The 19,841-nt window shown below is 42.3% G+C and overlaps 1 protein-coding gene across 3 annotated transcripts in view; it reads left to right on the forward strand.

The window, feature by feature from the left end:
- The window catches only part of MKNK1 (MAPK interacting serine/threonine kinase 1), a 32,421-nt gene extending 19,386 nt beyond the window's left edge, over positions 1-13,035 (forward strand). For 2 of the 3 annotated variants that reach the window (XM_034778943.1, XM_034778944.1), the window contains exons 7-13: positions 974-1,078; positions 5,323-5,378; positions 5,514-5,609; positions 8,057-8,251; positions 8,729-8,893; positions 9,632-9,675; positions 11,029-13,035. In XM_034778943.1, coding sequence (XP_034634834.1) covers positions 974-1,078; positions 5,323-5,378; positions 5,514-5,609; positions 8,057-8,251; positions 8,729-8,893; positions 9,632-9,675; positions 11,029-11,260 — 893 coding nt within the window. In that variant the 3' untranslated portion in view covers positions 11,261-13,035. The remainder of the gene's footprint in view (positions 1-973; positions 1,079-5,322; positions 5,379-5,513; positions 5,610-8,056; positions 8,252-8,728; positions 8,894-9,631; positions 9,676-11,028) is intronic. The other variant, XM_034778945.1, reaches the window with a different exon arrangement.
- The last annotated feature ends 6,806 nt before the right edge of the window (positions 13,036-19,841 follow it).

Below are 19,841 nucleotides of genomic sequence, written 5' to 3' on the forward strand. Positions count from 1 at the left end.
GAAGAGGGTGGGGTTTTGTTTTTGGCACTGAGGGACAAAACTGCCAAAATTTATTCACCAGTCAAGCATAGGTTACACAAAATTAGATGACACCCAGGTCATTCTGTACCACAGCAGGTAGAGTCCCACTGTGCTGTGGCAAACCTTCAGCAGCAGCCCACGTGCTAGGCCATGGTTAGATCCGTTTTTGAAGTTCAGTATCAGGCCAGTGCTATTTTACACACACAGACTATTTGCATATCTGCAGTAATACCCTGATTTGGTATCTTTTGTGCACTTTCAGTTCATTATAACAAGCTAGATTTTCACTCCAGCAAAACTGTGTACAGGGCCGGCTCCAGGCACGGCAAGCAGATGCTTGGGGTGGTCAACGGAAAGGGACGGCATGTCTGGCTTTTCGGCGGCAGGTCCCTCAGTCCCTCTCGGAGGGAAGGACCTGCCGCTGAATTGCCGCCGAAGAATGAAACGGTGGCGGTAGAGCTGCCGCCGATCGCAGCTTTTTTTTTTTTTGCCATTTGGGGCGGCAAAAACACTGGAGCCGGCCCTGACTGTGTATCAAGTATGCCTTCTATTCTTTTTCTGTCATTCTGAGTTTTGTCCAAACGTGCTAGTTACTAGCAAGCTAATCCAAAGAATAATCAAAGACATAAAAGGATTCTAAAGTTTCTGTTCCTAGTTACATTGACATGTTTTCCATAAAAATATAAACAAATACCAAATGAAACAAAACCCAGGTAACATGTTAATTGAGCAAGCGTGAAATCCTATTCTAATCTAATTATGAATAGTCTTCTAAATGTTAGCACTGTTCACACTGGGATCAGACCTGTGCTAGTTACAAAGAGGTTGAAGCTAACACAACTCCAATCCCAATATACGCAGGGCCTTTGGTGTTTGATACTGGCAGTATTTGCATTCAGTAGCTCTGCTTCAAATAGGCTTCTCTTCTTCTGTTTGCCTGTCACTTTCACAGGTTCGATCCTAGCCCACATACAAAAGCGAAAGCACTTTAATGAACGGGAAGCCAGCAGGGTGGTAAGAGACATTGCATCTGCTCTGGATTTTCTGCATACAAAAGGTAAAAAACAAAACAAAAAACCTTTCTATGTGCTCCTAATTGAGGTTCTACATGCCAAACAAATTACAAAGTTTAATCCATAAATATTCAGCATTAAGCATTAACTTTGCTAACCTTTACAGTCATGTCAAATTTCCTTTATCTTCCCAAACATTTTCTAATAAGAGTTGTGTTTAAGTGGGTCTCTCCTGTTGGAAGGTTTAAATCCCCAGGCAGGGAGAATTAATATGGAAAGTTAGGTCTGTTTTTGTGTAGTGCTTAAACCAGCATGTGATGGCTATTGGAACAGAACTACTTTTACTTTTTACAGTCTCCTTTCAGTCTTACCTGGATTCTTTTCACAATATTTATTGAGAATTGCTCTATTCAGTTACAGCAGCTTACTTTTACAGTAAGATCTTTTCTCCAGCCTAAAGGCTCCAACCAGGTAAGTAGCTGCAAGCAAGCGAATCCTCATGCCTGCTTGAAGACAAACTGATTTCAGTAGAACTTTGTGCAAGAGCAAAAATATGTGCGCGTCTTTTTGTGGAAAACAATCTCACTGCAGAATTTGTTCCCTATCCTTTTTACAATTTGGGGTGGATTCTCAAGCTCTAAATTTAAATATGTTGTATGTGCTTTGCGTAGCTTTAATATATTGACATAGAACTCAATGGGCACAATTAAAACAATTACCAGTTGGCTGTTTGGTGGTCTTATCTGAATTAAGTTACTTGGTTTATTGACACCTGCTTTCATCACTGCACCATCAATGTGTCTGAATTAGATTGCATGTAACCAGACATTAAATCTCTCTGTCTACAATGGACAGTATAAAGGTATTTACTCCTTGCCCTAGTTCCACCCTACAAATCAGGATTGCAAATGCTCTCTAGGTTTAGGAAATATCTTGACAGTAGAGCACTCTGGCCCCAGTTCAGCAAAGCACTTAAGCATGTGCTTATCTTTAAGTCCCAGAGCTACTCATGTGCTTAAGTCTTTTGTTGGAGTGGGGCCATAGCGCTCAGCACCTTGCTGGATTAAGCCCATAAAAGGTAAAGAATCTATATAATAAAATTCCAAGATTGTTACTCTGAAGCCTAAAATGTCTGAGTTCGCATGAAGGGTTTGAAGCAGCTACAAGCATGGTTGAAAGTTTTTGTTCAGAATATCATCATGTTCAATCATCAGTGGGATTTGTGGTCTGATGTCCAGTTAATAAGTTCTTAGCCATTTTTAGCTGTTTATACACATGTGACTTTACAAATTGTACCTGTACAACAGCATGGGCTTTCGGCTACTAGTGTAATGTTAAGCACTTGAGGAACCAATAAAATGGCAGACTTAAGGTATATACGATATTGTATATCTCTATGCACTTTAGTACAGAAGTCAAATTGGGGGGTGGAATACAGAGAAGATCTTTAGCTAGCTAATCAGCTGATGGAACTGATTTATGGAGAAAGATGTATTGCTAATCTTACTAGCTTGGCTGTATGACGACTAAGGTGAGGCAATGATCTCCAAGTTTAAATGCAGCGGAAGAGACTCTAATGGAGTGATGACCGTTTACAGCAGCTGAGGATCTGCCCCTTGTGTGGCATGGTTTGAGAGTTATGGCTTAGAGTGATGGGTAAATTGAGCCACAGGAAGTTCAGGCAGAGCGTCTAGGGAAAGTACAGAAATTAAGGTTATAGTAAAAGCATACGTTAACCTATATATAGGTTACTGTCTTGTCCGGGGTATTGCCTGTTCAAGGCATACCACAGATGTCAGCGTGTTGAGCTTTCTTCACATTTGCCCAGACGTGGAGAGGGGAGCGTGTCTAGCAAAAGTAGATGAATTTATAAAAAAAAAAAAAAAAAAAACACCTTTGCATATAATATTGAGGCATTTAGTGTTGGGAAATGTCACTAGTAAAATCCAAGATGGCTTAGTTCCCCACTCAGCTCATTTCTTGCTCTGGTAATTACTGTCAATCATTAGCTTGCCTTTGGAAAGGGAAGACAAGGGAAGCTTTTGCAAAATGGCTTCATAAACAGTGACGCAACTTTTTGTTCTGGTTTGGATTTTGTCATTTGGTGAAGAGCAGTACAGCATGAACATCGCTGCAGAATCACCTGCAGTAATATCTCCTTTCATTTCCCATTTACTTTATGGTTCTACTGTGTGGCATTAAAATAATTAGTAAGTGGCTCACACAACATTAAAGTAAACAGGAAATTAAAGCAGTGTTATCACACATCATTTTGTTATGGTGCTAATGCTGCTAGTGATTTCTTAACTCAAATGTTCCTTATTAACAAGACAACTAATCTTCCAGTTAGTGATATTCTAAAACTTAAGGGAATGATCGTTTCTCTGAACACTCACATGGCACATTTGGGAAGAAACCCCATGGCTAGCTAAGAAATCATTGCATGAATATTTAAAAGGCGGCTGCTTTCCTTCCAAGGCACTGTGGAGTAATTACAAAGTGAATTTGTTACATAATGGACCCAAAAATGCAAATGAGAATCTGCAACCCACAAAACCTTAACACACAGCAGTGAAATACATTGTAGGAGCTGGGGACAAATAAAGCAACAAGTATTGGGAGACTAGCTAGAAATCCCAGACGTGTTGTCTTATCACAATCTTGATCACAACACTCTTCCACACAAAAAGGTGGGTTGCACCAGTAGTAACACTTTGAGGAATCCTTTTGGTTAGAAATTTAACTATTTTTGTAGTTAAACTGCAGGAAATCGCTTAATGTCCTAAACTAATAGGTTTTGACTCTTCTCCTACCTGGTTATTTATAAAGCACCCTTACTTTCTCATACTCCAAAATAGTAAATAGCATGTGTGCCAAAGTTTAGCAACTTTTGAAAAATTGTGTTGCTGTGACGGTCATTAAACTGCAAACAAGTTAGTTGTGCTGTTCAGTGATTTACTTCTGGTGGTTCATTTGCTATAACTGCCCTTCTTAAGTTTAAGGTGCATGAAGAAATGCTTCAGTGCTGTAAAACCACCTTCATATGTTGTTTGTATGGATGGGTGTTTCAGGTGACTTCTTAAGACTCACTTGTTCTGTGATGCCCTCCAGAAATCAGTTAACAATCAAATAAACAAACCTCCAAATTATTCCCTTTTCTGGGTTTCTGGATGCCTCCGATTATCTGTGTTTTGGTATAACGGGGTCAGCACCTACCTCTCGTGGGCGTCCCCTTTTCTCTGGCGGATAGTGCCTGCAAACACAGTTCTTTTCACGGGGGGAGGGGAGATGCCCACCTCTCGTGGATGGCCCCTTTTTCTCTCAATTAGGTGTGAGCCTGCTTTTCTTTGGTCTTGCATCAGTCAGCGCCTGCCTCTCGCAAGCACTCCCCCAGCTGATGTTTCTCTTGGCAGGTCTTCAGCGACTTAGCCCTCCGGCCGAGCTGCATACACTATCCCCCCTTCCGAGGTATACAGTCCCAAGTTCTTATTTCGGCCCTGGTATGGGGCCGTAGCTCTTAAGCTTCTTCCCAGAGGCACTGGGTTCTTCAGCCACCCAGTCAGAGCCCATCTCAGTACCCGCAGCTGGTGGTGGTTCAGCAGGCCTCCCTGGGCTCAGTCTTCAACCAGACCAACAGGGCCCAACTGGGTACCTCACTGGCCTGGCTCTGTGCTCAGTCCCCCTGGGCTTCAGCTTGCCCTCACTTCCGCTGGTCCTGCTGCTCTTCCTGCCAGCCAGGCACCCTGAGCTTCAGAAGCCTTCTGTCTGCAGTGAGCTGTCCGCGGTACTGCTGCTGCCCTTTCAGCCAGCCAGTCACCACCCAATCTTCACTTCTCGAGCTCCACCCAGCAACTGAACTTCTCTGCTCTGCTGCTAGTCTTATATAGGGCCCTTCTGGCCCCCAATTGGTCATTCCATCAGCCCCTCTGATTGGCCACTAAACTGTCATCCATGCATGTATGTGTAAATATTTCTTACAGCTCATTGGTTTTAATAAGCCACTTAGTGCACACCAAAATAATGCACTGAGTAATTCCAAAGTGTTTCAAATGATCTTTTTCCTTTACTGACTTTCATAAATATGTAATTGCATAAAATAAATACAGCGGGACATGTACAGTGCCATCCAAATATACACTGCTCATCATCTATTTATTGTCATTAAAGAACCTTAGGCTAGATTCAGAATAGCCCTATGGGGCTGCCTTGCAGTGAAGAAAGGTAGAATGAGATACAAATTTGAGGGAATCTAACACACATTTTATCCGTGTCTTCTCATATGTTTTAGGCATTGCACATAGGGATCTGAAGCCTGAAAACATATTGTGTGAATCTCCAGAAAAGGTGCTCTTTTATTTTCTTAATACCTTTTTAAAGTGAAAATTTTCATGCCACGGGGACTGACACCTATGTAATTATTTCGTTAGTTTCTGGGTTCCATAACCTCTTAACTCTTTTTTTCCCCCTTCCCATTTTCAGGTGTCACCAGTGAAAATATGTGACTTTGACCTTGGTAGTGGAGTGAAACTGAACAGTGCATGTACTCCAATAACTACTCCTGAATTGACTACTCCAGTATGTAAACCACTATTTTCTGTTCCATTACTTATACTGTAAAGCAACCACTGAGACCGCTAAAGGAAAGGTTATAAAAGGCTTACTGGAACTACTCTAAATATGGAGAGATCATACTAAACCTATTCCTTGTCTAGAGGCGCAGAGACTGTGGATTGCAGGCTTTCTCTATTTAAGGGATAGGGGAGGGAACTCCCATGTAAATGATTGAGAACCATCCAGTTATGCACACAGCTAGCCTTTTGCAAGGGAGAGATATTTGTTATATTTGCAAGTTGTCTTGTCTGAAATTAAATTGTAAATTTTTGGGGGTGAGGAGCCATGTTTGTGTTTGTACAGCAGTTTGCATGACGGATGCCTGATTTTGACTGATGTCTCTGAGCACTGTCTCAAAACAAATTATAAATAGGAAAGCAGAACAAAAATCACAAAGTGTTTCAAAGCACTAAAATGTGCCCATTGCAATTCCAGTTATAATGAACTTCCAACTGGAGAGAAGTTCTGTTTGGGGAGGAAATCAAATCACTGTAACTTAGCTCTGTTGCTTCTCTTTTAAAAATAATCATTCTGTAAATAGTAAAGGAATAAAGAAACACATCACAGTAGAAGATGCACCCTTTGAGCACGGGTCTAGTAGCTAGGACTGTCCATCTCTAATCCACTACCTCAGATTTTCCATCTGAGGAGGGAAAGGACAATAGTCACACCCATTACATAAGAACGGCCATACTGGGTCAGACCAAAGGTCCATCCAGCCCAGTAGCCTGTCTACCGACAGTAGCCAATGCCAGGTGCCTCACAGGGAGTGAACCTAACAGGTAATGATCAATTGATCTCTCTCCTGCCATCCATCTCCATCCTCTGACAAACAGAGGCTAGGGACACCATTCCTTACCCAGCCTGGATGAACCTGCTATGAACATTCTGTGTCTTTCATTGTTTAACAGATGAAATATAGTTAGCATATGCAAAGGATATTTCTTGGGCAGCTGCAAAAACAGCTTAGGTGGTTTTCAGTCTGTAAAAGGTTTGTTCCCTCAGTCCTGAGGGGATGCAATACAAAAATAAAAGGATGGAAAAAGTGCCCTGGTGGTCCATCTCCTACTGACTGTGAAGGAATTGTTTCAGCTTTTGATTCTGTTTGATTGCACATGTTTCTGCAAGCAGCTTTTTCACATGATTTATCCTTCTCAAATGCCATCACGAATCTTGCTGCGCCATCCAAAAGTCAGTGGTGTAGTTAGCAAATGATAGCAGTAACATACTGTGTGCATTAGTTGGTGCTTGTGTGCAGTCTGAGACTTTGTGATTCACAGCCAGGAAGACAACTTGAATCATAATTTTGGGGATTCTCCAAAACATCTAACTAAAATCTAGTGATCCTCTTAAGCCAACCAGCTTTTTTTTGCCTTGTATATTCTAAAATATTTGTTGTATGTGTATTAAACACTCTATCTTGACAGAGATCGGTCTCTGAGAACTTTTACAATTTTGTGTCTTTGTTTCTCTGGTAGTTCTGACTGTTGCCCAGCAACTAGTACAGTAGCTGATTATTTAGCTATTTGTCTGTTTTTTTGTTGGTCACTTCTAAGTGGTGTGAAATCTGTCATTACTAAAATTCCCCTTCCTCGTTTGTTTTTTGAATAAGGAGGCTTTGGCCTAGCTTTTAATTTTATGGGTCTAGATTGGGTTTAAAACGCATTTTCAGGACGTATTTATACAATATTATTCAGTATGTTTCCCAATATTTGGAATTGGTAGCTGGGCCTCGGAGGACTGAGCAATTAAATGATGTGCAGAAGACTGAATTTCAAGCTCCATTACTGCTTTTCCACTGTCTGTGTAGTTGTAACACACATTGCTACATAAACCCAGACAGTTTATTTTTGGCAGTGCGATGAAAGGATAATCTAACAGTGGAGCAGGAGTTAATTTAAAAAAAAATGATAGAAGACAGTCCACTTGTATTGCTAGATGTTTTTTGTCATAAAGGGAATTAGTTAGCTGTGCATTGCATTTTGAAAAACCATAAGCATTAAACAAGCTTTTTTTCAAAAATTTTCAAGTGCTCTGTGCTCCTCTTACCCCTGCACACCTAGGAAAGCTAGAGCCGGATATCTCGCGTAGCATTTTGCATGGTCAGAGAACTTTCTAAACATTAAGCCTCTCCGCAGCCCCATTTTATTCTTGAGGGATGCAAAAGCGGAATCGTTCTGACTTAACAAAGCTACGATGCCCCTGTCGGAGCCATGATTAAAATTCAGTACACCTTGACTCCCAGTCCCATCTTTAGACCACTTCTTACAATCACCTGGCATTACTCTAAGTAGTTCATCAAAGATGACAATCTTATCCAGTTTCATGGTCCCCTTTTTGCATGTTGTATTGGTTGCATTGATCGTTCGTCACCACTCCCTTTGAAAACGAATTTGAATTCTGTTTCCTAGTGTGGTTCCGCGGAATACATGGCACCAGAGGTGGTTGAAGTCTTCACAGAGGAGGCCACGTTCTACGACAAGCGCTGTGATCTGTGGAGTCTGGGTGTGATTTTGTATATCATGCTCAGTGGCTATCCCCCTTTTGTGGGGAACTGTGGTACGGACTGCGGCTGGGACAGAGGAGAAGTCTGCAGAGTCTGTCAGGTGACTGCATAATCTGGGATGTTTGGGAGAGTTTTATATATAACGTGTGAACTTTACAGGGCTGGCCGGCACATGAGATTGGGCTGCAAAGCAAGCTGTTCTGGGTTTTTCCTAGAACCCAACTAGTGATCCTCTCAGAGAATAAACTTGAACTGATAAGTGGGGAGGGTGAGGTAGAAATGTGAGTTATGGATGCTAATATACTGAGTGCCCCTCTTCAATTTGAAGTCTGAGACTTGGCAACCCCTCTTCCTCTCGTGGGCTAGGAGACTTGCATCTCGGAGTTTGGGCCTCTGGTTACGTTGTCACTAGCTGGGTTTAACATACACTACCAAAGCCCTCCAGCTAAGAGTGAGAAGTTGGGACCTGCTGTTTCGAAGGGTGTAGTGTTTTTGGGTTTGGAACGTTGTAAAGGGCAGGAACAAAACCTTTTCTCTTGTAGTTAATATTTAGTGTAAATGAATATTCTTTTGGCAGAATAAGCTCTTTGAGAGTATCCAGGAAGGCAAGTATGAGTTTCCGGACAAGGACTGGTCTCATATATCCAATGATGCCAAAGATCTCATCTCAAAGTTGCTAGTTCGTGATGCCAAAGCAAGACTTGGTGCTGCTCAGGTTCTTCAGCATGTATGGCTGCAAGGGGTAGGTATCCTTTTAAAGCATTGCAGATTGGCTTCTCCTGAGTCAGACAGCAAGCCGCCATCTTCAGACATGGCCACTGCCCATATCTGTATTAGTGTGTGCCTTGTTTAATCAAGTAAATAAAATCCAGTGGTTTTATTCCTCAAGCTGCTGTACGCACCATGGATATGTGATATTAATAGGAATCTATCTAGGTGCTAATGTAAGGCACTCTTTTTGCTCCCCAGCATTACTGGCCTGTGCATTTAAATAGCTTTCCCTGTGCCTGCCAAGCACTGGACTGGAGAAAATATTTTGGGGACATATCTCTAATACAATGATTAAGAATCCTGGTAAATTCTAGGTGAGGGCTTTGAGGACCCTGAATATTTTGCATGATCTTGTATGTTAGTTTCCAGTTCAGGAGAGCATGTACATCATGTTTGTACTAGATACAAATATAGCTTGTTCTGCTGTTGTAGTCATACTATATTTAGAGCTTCCCAGTTATTAAACTGCCTTAAAGCTGTGAAATTATTGAATCCCTATGGGATCTCTTTTAAAGACCAGGAAGTTGAGAAATGTGTTGAGTCCTATTAATGTCTTTGGAAAATAGAAAATCTGTCGTTAAGTATGAAGTGTTTTGGTTGTAACGATGGGGGGGTGGGCAGAGACTAGATTTCAGTTGGAAAATCTTGGACAGCACAAATGCAAGTACAGTAAGGAAATTTACCTAACTTTGTAATTAAAATTTTATAGCAGGCTCCTGAAAGGGGATTACCCACGCCACAAGTTCTTCAAAGGTAACCATCCTTGTTAAGAATCTGTTGCTTTAGTTGAGAATAACATAACAAGACAGGCATTGGACTGGAACCCTCAGGGCAAGAGGCAACAAAGTAGGACAAAGCTAACATGGACCTGCACAGTAGAAGCAGGACTGAAAGCTGCCTAAATGGCATGGGAAGAAGCCCAGAGTGCAGCAGGAGACCACCAAAGATGGAAGGCAGTGGTGGAGGCCCTATGTTCCACATGGAATAAAAAGGCATGAGAGCAAGAGAGATTTAGTTGAGATGACACTTACTGACTAAAGTCATCTCACAACCTTGGTTATGGGGGAGAGCGATAGCGTAACAACTTGGGAGCGCTCCTTTAAGGAAAGCACAATTCTGTTGCACATCTGGTTGCTATAATTTTTTTGTTGTGCTAATGAATCTAATCTTGATTAGTTGTGGGAGAGGCAATAAAGGGCATTCCTCTGTGTTAAGATGCTTGGAGGGATTTGAAGGGCGAGATGGGAGGTGTGGGGCACAGGAGGAAAGATGTGTAGGCGCACCTTGTCTAAGGAAGCTGTGTTTCAATGATGGGTGAATGATTGCTGCACACACACGGTCTGATCCTTCTCCCATTGACGTCAGTGGGAATTGTGCCATTAATTCAAGAGGGAGTAAGGTCAGGCCTCAGAGACAGAGTTTTGGTGAAAAATTCTGAACGACGGGCCCTGTGACAGAAGGGTTTTGCAAGTCTGAACACCCAGGTCCTATTTCTAGCTCTGCCACTGGATCACTGTCTCTCTTTTTGGGTGAGTCACTTTACTTCTTGGGACTCATTCCCCTCTGTAACAAGAGCATTGTACTTACCTCACTGAGGTTTATGTACAGTGTCTAGTTATAGAAAGGCTTGGGGCTCCTGGTGTTACCATAATACATAATAGCAGCAGGGTTAACTTATTTCTGAAGTGCTTTCTAAGTCTGTCTTCTGTGGCCCCCATTATTGTAGTATCAGTGCGCTTCACAATCTTCTAATGTATTCCTCTGCACAATACCCCTGTCAGAGGGGAAACTATTATCCACATTTTACAGAAGAGAAATGAGGTACAGAGAGACTGTGTGACTCGCCCAAGGTATCACAAAGTCAGTGAGAGAAAAGGGACTTGAACCCAGGTTTCTGGAGTCCCAGGCTTGTGCCCGAACCATGGGACCAGATCCACATTATAATGTGAATCACTAGTCGTACTAACAAGTACAAGTGTGAAAACAAAACCTGAAAGTGTCTTACTTGCTAAACAAATGTTTCCTTAAGAAGACTGGGCAGGTGCATAGTTGGGTCCAATGGTTTCTGTGCACACGTTGTATAACCTGATTTTCCTTTTCCTGCAGAAGGAACAGCAGCACGAAAGACCTGACGCTGTTTGCAGCAGAGGCCATTGCCCTTAACCGTCAGCTGTCGCAGCATGAGAACGAGCTGGATGAAGAGCAAGAGAACATTGCTCAGGCCATTTGTTCCATGAAGCTTTCTCCCCCATCCAAATCCCGCTTAGCCAAACGCAGAGCGATGACCCAAGCCACCAAAAATGGTGACTTCCAACCAGTCGCTCACGCAGCCCTTTGACATGTGGACCCTGCTGTAGGTTCTAATGGGATTGGTCAGCTTTACTTCATGTATTTTAAAGTCTAATAGACATCAAGGTTTAATGACTTAGTAGGAAGCTCATTTATAAAGGGACTTGTACCTTTAAATGGATGCATTTTGTAGGAATGTTTTTGCTTGACTGATTTGGTTGATTAAGACAATTTAATTGAAATTTTTTTTTAAACTAAAGAAAGCAAGGTTGCTGCTTTGTTACCAGAGATGATATACCACTAGCTTTCCTTGTTTTCTCTTAAAAGAGCACACTTCAAAATGTAGACTTGAGGACATTTGGAAAAGTTCTTCTCTTGCTTTGCATGTCAGAGCACAAAGGCTTTCTAACCCCAACTCAACCACCCTTGGGTAGGAAACCATGGTGCTGCTCCTTTGGGGCCTCTTGGTGCTGCTCTGTTCATCAGCTGGAGCTGCTGCTAACGACCTACTCCGTACCTTTCTTTTAACCCACCAAAAGGCCATGAGTGCCCCTTGTCCTTCACACCTACTGACTCAGGAAGTGCAGAGGATGTTTAAGGCTGGACCCTGCAATTTGATGAGCACTCTCCACTCCCATTGGCTTCAGTCGGAGTTAAGCACATCCTACAAGATGTTGAGGATGCTCAAGCATGTCACCGGCTCAGGGCCTTGGAAATGAACACAAATGCCGGGGAGTAGATTTTCATCTTTTGAGGAGGTGGGTGTAGGCAAGCATGTGGACCCAGAACATTGTTTTATTTCTTGCCAGTTACATTCTTAAATCTGAATCGGATACAGTAGTCTTCGCAGAGGAACTTTAAACAAATGTATGTTACACTAAGGATAATGATGTAGAGAATCTTTACCTCATGAGGAGCATGTCCCTAATTACTTTTTCCTGTGTTATCCTGACTGTATTTCTTGATGTAGGAGGATGAATGCACAGGTTCCAATCAAGTATTATTTTGGTGAGAAATCTGAGCTTTTCCAGCTAGTGGGAAGATAGTGTGTGATGGGGGAGGGGGCATGGTCAGGCACTTGCAGCAGTCAAACCAGGTGGGTGAAGTTTAGATCAGAATGGTTTTGTTACATTATGCATACTGAGCCAAGGTAGTTCAAGAGCTATCATGGAAGTGCATTGGCCCAAATTTTCAAAAGTCACTAGCAATTTCAAGTATTCAACTTGAGGTACCTTACCCGCACTTAATTTTCAGAAAGCGCTCAGCACCCACACTGCGAAAGTTGGCCGCTTTAAGTTGTCTCAGGCTGGGCACCCAAAAGTGCTAGTCATTTTAAAAAATTTACACTAATGTGTCGTGGCAGGTGAAAAATATGCCTTCAAATTTCTGGATTAATCATCCCAAACAGCTAGAGAATGAACACTGGAAACCAATCCAGCAAACCAGTGGAAATGGAGAAATCTGAACTATATCAGATTTCATCACCCAGTCTGTCAGAGTTTCACATTTGCCTTTTGAGAAGTAAGTGTGTGTGTATTTTTATATATAAATATTTTTATACAACATGCTGTATTGGTGACTAATAAGAAAATGTTATACTTTATTTAAACTATTTTATATATTGTGCCAGTGGTAAAGATTATGATTTGTACTTAGCCTTGTTTTTTAAAATATGTTAAGTTATAGATTTAATACATTCCATACTTTACTATGTATTTTTTGGTCTGATTTTGGAGACTGAAAACTCAGGAAGCAATTTGCTTACCCCTCTCTGTGACACTCTTGTTAACTTATCTACTGAAAATTAAACTTAATTTACTTCTATATTGTCTTATTTCTTTATCCATCTCTGGTGTTGTAATAATCTCTTTCATGGTAAAACTAATCTCTAGCTTTTTAAGGCCAGAAGGAACCATTATGATCATCTAGTCTGACCTCCTGAGTAACTCAGGTCATAAATTTCACCTAGTGATTTCCTGCATCAAGCCCAATACCTCTGCAGATGCTACTGTCCAGTGGAGGTATAAGAAGCCGCATTGTCAAGGTTGGGGAAGACCAGTTGAGCAGAGGCCATTGCACCTCCATGGATCTTGGAAGATCTGCTGGCTTACTGGCCCATTCTCCCTGCTCATTCTAGGGAACAGTAGGAAATGAAGCATACCATGCACATACACCTCTACCTCGATATAACACTGTCCTCGGGAGCCAAAAAATCTTGCTGCGTTATAGGTGAAACTGTGTTATATCCAACTTGATTTGATCCGCCGGAGTGCGCAGTCCCGCCCCCCCGGAGCACTGCTTTACCGCGTTATATCCAAATTCGTGTTATATGGGGTCGCGTTATATCTGGGTAGAGGTGTATTTACACACAAACATACAACGAGGAATTGCCCGTTTGAAAATCACGGAGCTGCTGCTGCCTGTAGGTCCTGCTGGGAGGGATGGAGGAGAGATGCTTCAGTATCTCTTAGCGTAGCATCCGGCTCTTGTAAATGTAGGTCATACTGTCATTTTGATTTTAAAATGTGGTCACATTGATGTAAAGATTTGCACCCTTACAATCGATGCAGCCCATTATAGCTATTTTTACACCGTAAATGGGTAGAGACTACTATGCATATAGAAGAGAATTTTAGCCTTCGGGTACATAGAGTCCAGAAGACATTTCTCAACCGTCCCTTTAAATTTGAGACCATGCCCTTGAATGCAGGTGAACAATGTATATTTGGTGTCAAAGCTAAGCTTATGAAAAGATTGTGAACGTCACCTGATGTCCTGTGGTCTCAAGTTCTAGTTGGAACATATTAAGATTTGGAGACGATGAATTTTAAGAGCTCAGATGACTGCATCCCTCCTAACTTCAGCTGATTCTTATTTTTTAGGCATTCAGAGGAAAAAAATTACCTTGTGAAACTGGTTGTAGATTGCTCCCGTACAAAGTTAGAAACTAAGTGAACCTCCTGAACTTGACTAACCTTTAAGCAAACTTCTTTACTCCATTAAGAACTTTAAGGTTTTGAATGTTGTCCCAAAATCATCATCTTGAATGTGTTTTTAAAAATTAATGAACAAACCAAGTTCAGATCCTACAGGGATAGATGATCACAAATTTGCCGTCTTGTCTTTAAATGAACAGCAAATCACTAGGCAGAGTACAGCTTGCAACACTGAGGGGTGTAGTGTTCGATCTTAAAAAAACTGGAAGAAGCAGATGAAAGATCCTATAGTATTCAGTAAATCTTCTCAAGGAGCTCTGAACATGGCTGGAATTCAAAGCCAAACAGCCAGCATCTCTGATTCATCAGCCTTGTTGAGTCCCTCCTTGGTGATCACCTTCATTTTAAAGTCAGCCCTCTGGTCATATCCTGTTCCAGGTACTTTATTAAAATATGCGTTAGATGCATCTGTGTTAACATTCTCTTGCAGGAAATACAGCAAAAGGGAGAGGGAGGTTCACTTTTTTTTGTCTTGATAAATAAGATAGGAGCTATGCTCCAAATACTACAATATCCATACAGGGGGTAATAGTGCTTTTTAGCTGTGTTACCACTAAATGCTTTTACCCCCTCCTACCTCCTGTGTCTTCATATTAGAATTAATGATTTCAAATATGTTACGTCCTAGTGTTTTCTAAGGAGTTTGGTATGTTTGGTACGTGTCTGCCATTTTTCTATACAAGTGGAAAATTCACCCCTTTGCCAGCAGCTTAAATTCTTCACTTTTCTTGCTTCCTGAAGATGGAGAATGAAAGATTAGGTACTGGCTGAGCTGCGTCCTTGGAGTATCAATGGTTTTGCCCTTGTCTTCACAAGCCGTGCCTTTAAGGTGGCCTACTGGAAAGTGTCTCCATTTCTTTGCTGAATCACATCAGAGCCAGTGGGACAATATAAAAGAGGGTGAATCACCACTGAATCACTCAGGTTAGCAGTTGAGAGAACTCCCTTGACTTGTTGCAACATATCAAGGTGCCATCTAAAGAGGGTTAGTGTTTCTACAGATTGGTAAGAGTGACACAGGCCCCACTCACCTTCAGGACCTGATGACTCATCCCCATGACTTTTATCTGAGCCGGTGAGCAGCATAACCATTTTTTTTGTAACACAATTGTCCCTTCTTTCAAGGAATGTCTCACTTCAGTCACATATTCTGCACACAACTTGGTGTCCCTTCACCTCACATGATTATGAAGGTGAGATTATAGAAAGTCATTTCTCTACAAGGAGGAATCAGATATCATTTAAACTTTCCTGCATTAACTTGGTCCCTCATTTTGGGTTTGCTGTCGTATGTTGTTTCCCACATGTGGGCCTTGGCAGGTGAAATCTGACCGTCAGGATAAGCAGTGAGGCTGTTGGCAAGCATCAAAGATCTACCTAGAGCCTAAGATCAGCCACACCAGGTCAGGCTCGTGCTCCATCTAGCCCACTATCCTGTCTTCCAACAGTGGCCAAGGCCAGGTGCTTCGGAGGGAATGAAGAGAACAGGCCATCCTCAAGTGATATCATCCACTCCTGGTTTCAGGCAAACAGAGGCTAGGGACACTCACTAACCTACTGTTTCCTTTAGTAAACTGATATTTAGTCATAAGCAAGGCATCCCGATAGCATTTAATTAACCCCTTACTGATGTTAAAAGAACAGTAATCAACCCGCATTAATCTCAAAGTACCGAATTACATTCTTTTAAATCTTGCAGAACAGAACATTTTGCAAGATTTTGCAGTCTGTGTGCATAATATATCTTCAAGTGACCTTACTACCTTATTCATGCTCAATCTTGGCAAAGCTTTTTAGAAGGGTTTACTTTCCATATTGTGCGTTACACAAAAGGGTGCTAATGTTCCTATGTGTATGTTTTTCCCTCTTATTCCTATGTCAGAAATGGAAAGACATGTTTATTTTTTCAGGAGCTGTGGGAGGGCTGGTTTTCAACGTAAGAGCAGCTTGGTTAATTTCCAAGGCTGATAATTTTCTTTGGACGGTTCCAGTGGCAGAAACAGGCTTCAAGTTTGACTTCCATGGAAACACACTGCCATGGCAACCAAAAGACCTGACAATGCTGAGGAAATATATAATTGTACCAAGACATACTCATGGCTCCAGTTTCCCTTGCCGCTTGATTTCATTCACCACAAAATATGGTTGTTGACTTGCTTAAACTACAGTGATGGGTGCAGTAGAGAAGTGCACTTTCCTTGGAAGAAATAGTTTTGAAAGCAGCAGTATTTTGTTTTGGTTTTGTGCAAAACTATTGCAAGTTTAGAGGGAGATGTTCTCAGTAAGCACATCTCTCTTCTGACAATAGGAGGAGACTACTTCATAAAGTGAACTCTTCATCTATACTATTTGCCAGTGGGCTTAATGGGAGTAGTAATAATGGGCTGCTTTATTAATCACATTTTGTGCAAATTGCTGTAAATTGGTGGTAATGATCTCTGAGAGTAAGAGCCGGTTTGTCACCTAAGGGCTTGTGTACACTGGCGGTGATGGGGAGAGGATGCATAGCTGCAGGCTGTGTCCACAATGCAGTGTATAGCTACGTGCGGCAGTGAAAGGCTCTGGCAGTGGGACGCGACCCTGCTAAAAATAGCAGTGTACTCGGGGGAGTCACTGCTTGGATATGTAGAATATGTACCCTAAGGTTCTGGCATGTTTTTACTCTATTCAGCTAATCAGTGCCTCACCGTTTACACTGCTCTTCATACTGTGCTGGATATATGTGCAGTGTGTGTATTTCACCCACCACTTGTAAATGTAGACCAGGAGTAGGCAACCTATGGCACCCGTGCCAAAGGCAGCACGCGAGCTGATTTTCAGTGGCACTCACACTGCCCGGGTCCTGGCCAGGGGGTTCTGCATGTTAATTTAATTTTAAATGAAGTTTCTTAAACATTTTAAAAACTTTATTTACTTTACATACAACAATAGTTTAGTTACATAATATAGACTTATAGAGTGACATTTTCTAAAAATGTTAAAATGTGTGACTGGCACGCGAAACCTTAAATCGGAGTGAATAAATGGTTGCCGACCTCTGCTGTAGACACAGCAGAGAAGCACAGATTACCAGCACTTTGACTGGTCCCTTCTGGCTTATGTATCTGAATTTTATACCGTAATATCTGAATAACTTCCACATAAGATCAATAGCAGTGTGGACTGGAAAACACATTCTATTTAGCAAAAAAAAAAAAAAAAAACCATCCAAGACTTCAAAATTTTTGCTCCCTTCTGATATTTAGACATAAGCAAGGCATCCCCATAGACAGCATTTAATTAAATTCTGGGGGGAGGAATAGCTCAGTGGTTTGAGCATTAGCCTGCTAAACCCAGGGTTTTGAGTTCAGTCCTTGAGGGGCCACTTAGGGATCTGGGGCAAAATCAGTACTTGGTCCTGCTAGTGAAGGCAGGGGGCTGGATTCAATGACCTTTCAGGGTCCCTTCCAGTTCTATGAGATAGGTATATCTCCATATATTTATATATTATTTATATGGAATGAAAACAAGACTTTGGAAACTTATGAAAACACACCCAAGCATAGCCTAGTGGTTGGGGTACTCAATTGGGATGTGGGAGACCCAATGTCCAACTCTGTTCTGAATCTGGATTTGGGTCTTCCACAGCCCAGGTGAGTGCCTTCACCACCAGGCTTGTGGCTGTCTCTCTCATTTTTTGACCTAAAATTTTGAGCTGGCACAACGTTTTGACAGAAAAGTCTTTCATTGAAAATTTATCAGCCAGCTCAAATAGCAAAAGCAAAGTCCTTGGTGAAGTCTCAGACCCCCAGCTGCAGGCTGCTTGCTGGGGAAAATGTTTGTCTCCTATTCCCCTTTGTCAACTCATATCTCCATTATTTATTTGTGTTGTGATAGCCCTTGAAGCCAGGGGTGTCCTCTACTATATTCTCTTCTGCAGATTAAACAAGCCCAGTTCCCTCAGCCTCTCCTCGTAAGTCATGTGCCCCAACCTCCTGCTCATTTTCATTGCCCTCTGCTGGACTCTCCAATTTGTCCACATCCTTTCTGTAGTGTGGGGCCCAAAACTGGACCCAATACTCCAGATGTGGCCTCAGCAGTGCCAAATAGAGGGGAATAATCACTTCCCTCGATCTGCTGGCAATGCTCTTACTAATGCAGCCCAATGTGCCGTTAGCCTTCTTGGCAACAAGGGCACACTGCTGACTCATATCCAGCTTCTCGTCCACTGTAATCCCAAGGTTCTCTGCAGAACTGCCAATTAGCTGGTCGGTCCCCAGCCTGTAGCAGTGCATTGGATTCTTCCATCCTAAGTGCAGGACTCTGCACTTGGCCTTGTTGAACCTCATCAGGTTTCTTTTGGCCCAATCCTCCAATTTGTCTAGGTCACTCTGGACCCTATCCCTACCCTCCAGCATATCTACCTCTCCCCCCTGTTTAGTGTCATCTGTGAACTTGCTGAGGGTGCAATCCATCCCATCATCCAGATCATTGTCAGCAGGTAGCTGTGAAACCCACTGGTAAAGTGTCTCCATCCTCCTCTAGTGGTAGAGCCACATATAAAATAAAAGCTTTCTACTGCTACCAGTTAGCTAGCTAGCACGAGTGGCTGAGGACTGTGTATGGCACCAGAGATCTCAGCCTTGCTGATGACCTATGTCGAGGGGGAGGGTAAACATGGCTCTAGAGGTTGACTTTTTTCCCCACGACCGACTGTGGTGAAGGGAAGCTCTGCTCTGAACGTACAAAGTACCATAGAAAATCTAAGCACTCTGAAAAATAAAGCTTAAGCGTCTCAAACTAGGTGTCTCAAATGAGTGGACACTTTTGACCCTTTGGGCTTTAATCTCTGTGCCTTGGTTCCCCGTTTGCAAAACGAGGCTAAAGATATCACCTCACCTCCCGTGGGTGTTGTGAACATAAATTCATTAGTGTTTGTAAGGTACTGAGAGACTACAATAAGAGCATCATCGAAAAACTTCCAAGGAAATTAATAATTCTCTATTGAGTGCAGGATGATGGGCCATGGCTAATGCATGAGCCGAACATTGAATGATGAGGCCAAAAAGAAATACCGAATAGATTAAAAGAAACTTAAACAGCTGCTCACTCAGTAAGTACTTTCCTTCCTGTGCACACTGGAGCCCTTGGTAATGAAAAGTGCTATATAAATGTAAGATGGAATAATTATTAACATCCCCTTTATGATTCAGTCAGGGCTCTCAAGGAATTCCCTCTGGAACACGTGCCTGGCCTCAAGTCTTAGTAAGCAAAAAGGCTTCTCATTCCCCCCCCCCCTTTTTTTTTTTTTTTTTATATAAAAGCAGACTGAGCAGTGATGCTCAACATCTCAGGGTTCAGACTTCTAGCCAAACATGCAAGGGATTCTGGGATGTGTAGCTGTAGTGGGCGGTACCGGGAGCAGAAAGTACCAGGGACTGCTGCCCTTTGTGTGTATCAGATCATCTACTATCCGTGGAAGACTCCCAGTGGATTAGGGCCAGGGTTGGATCTGAAAAGCTCCCCCTCGCTCCCCCAGAAGTAGCGGAAAGGGAGCAGCCAGCATTCACCTGAACAGTCAGAGGGGGTCAAGATGTATGGAAGCCCCATCTCAGAAGAGCCCAATGGTGAGTAAGGGTAGTGGGGGAGGGGAGG

This window comes from Trachemys scripta, chromosome 8 (genome assembly GCF_013100865.1).
Source record: "Trachemys scripta elegans isolate TJP31775 chromosome 8, CAS_Tse_1.0, whole genome shotgun sequence".
NCBI classification, from domain to species: domain Eukaryota; kingdom Metazoa; phylum Chordata; order Testudines; family Emydidae; genus Trachemys; species Trachemys scripta.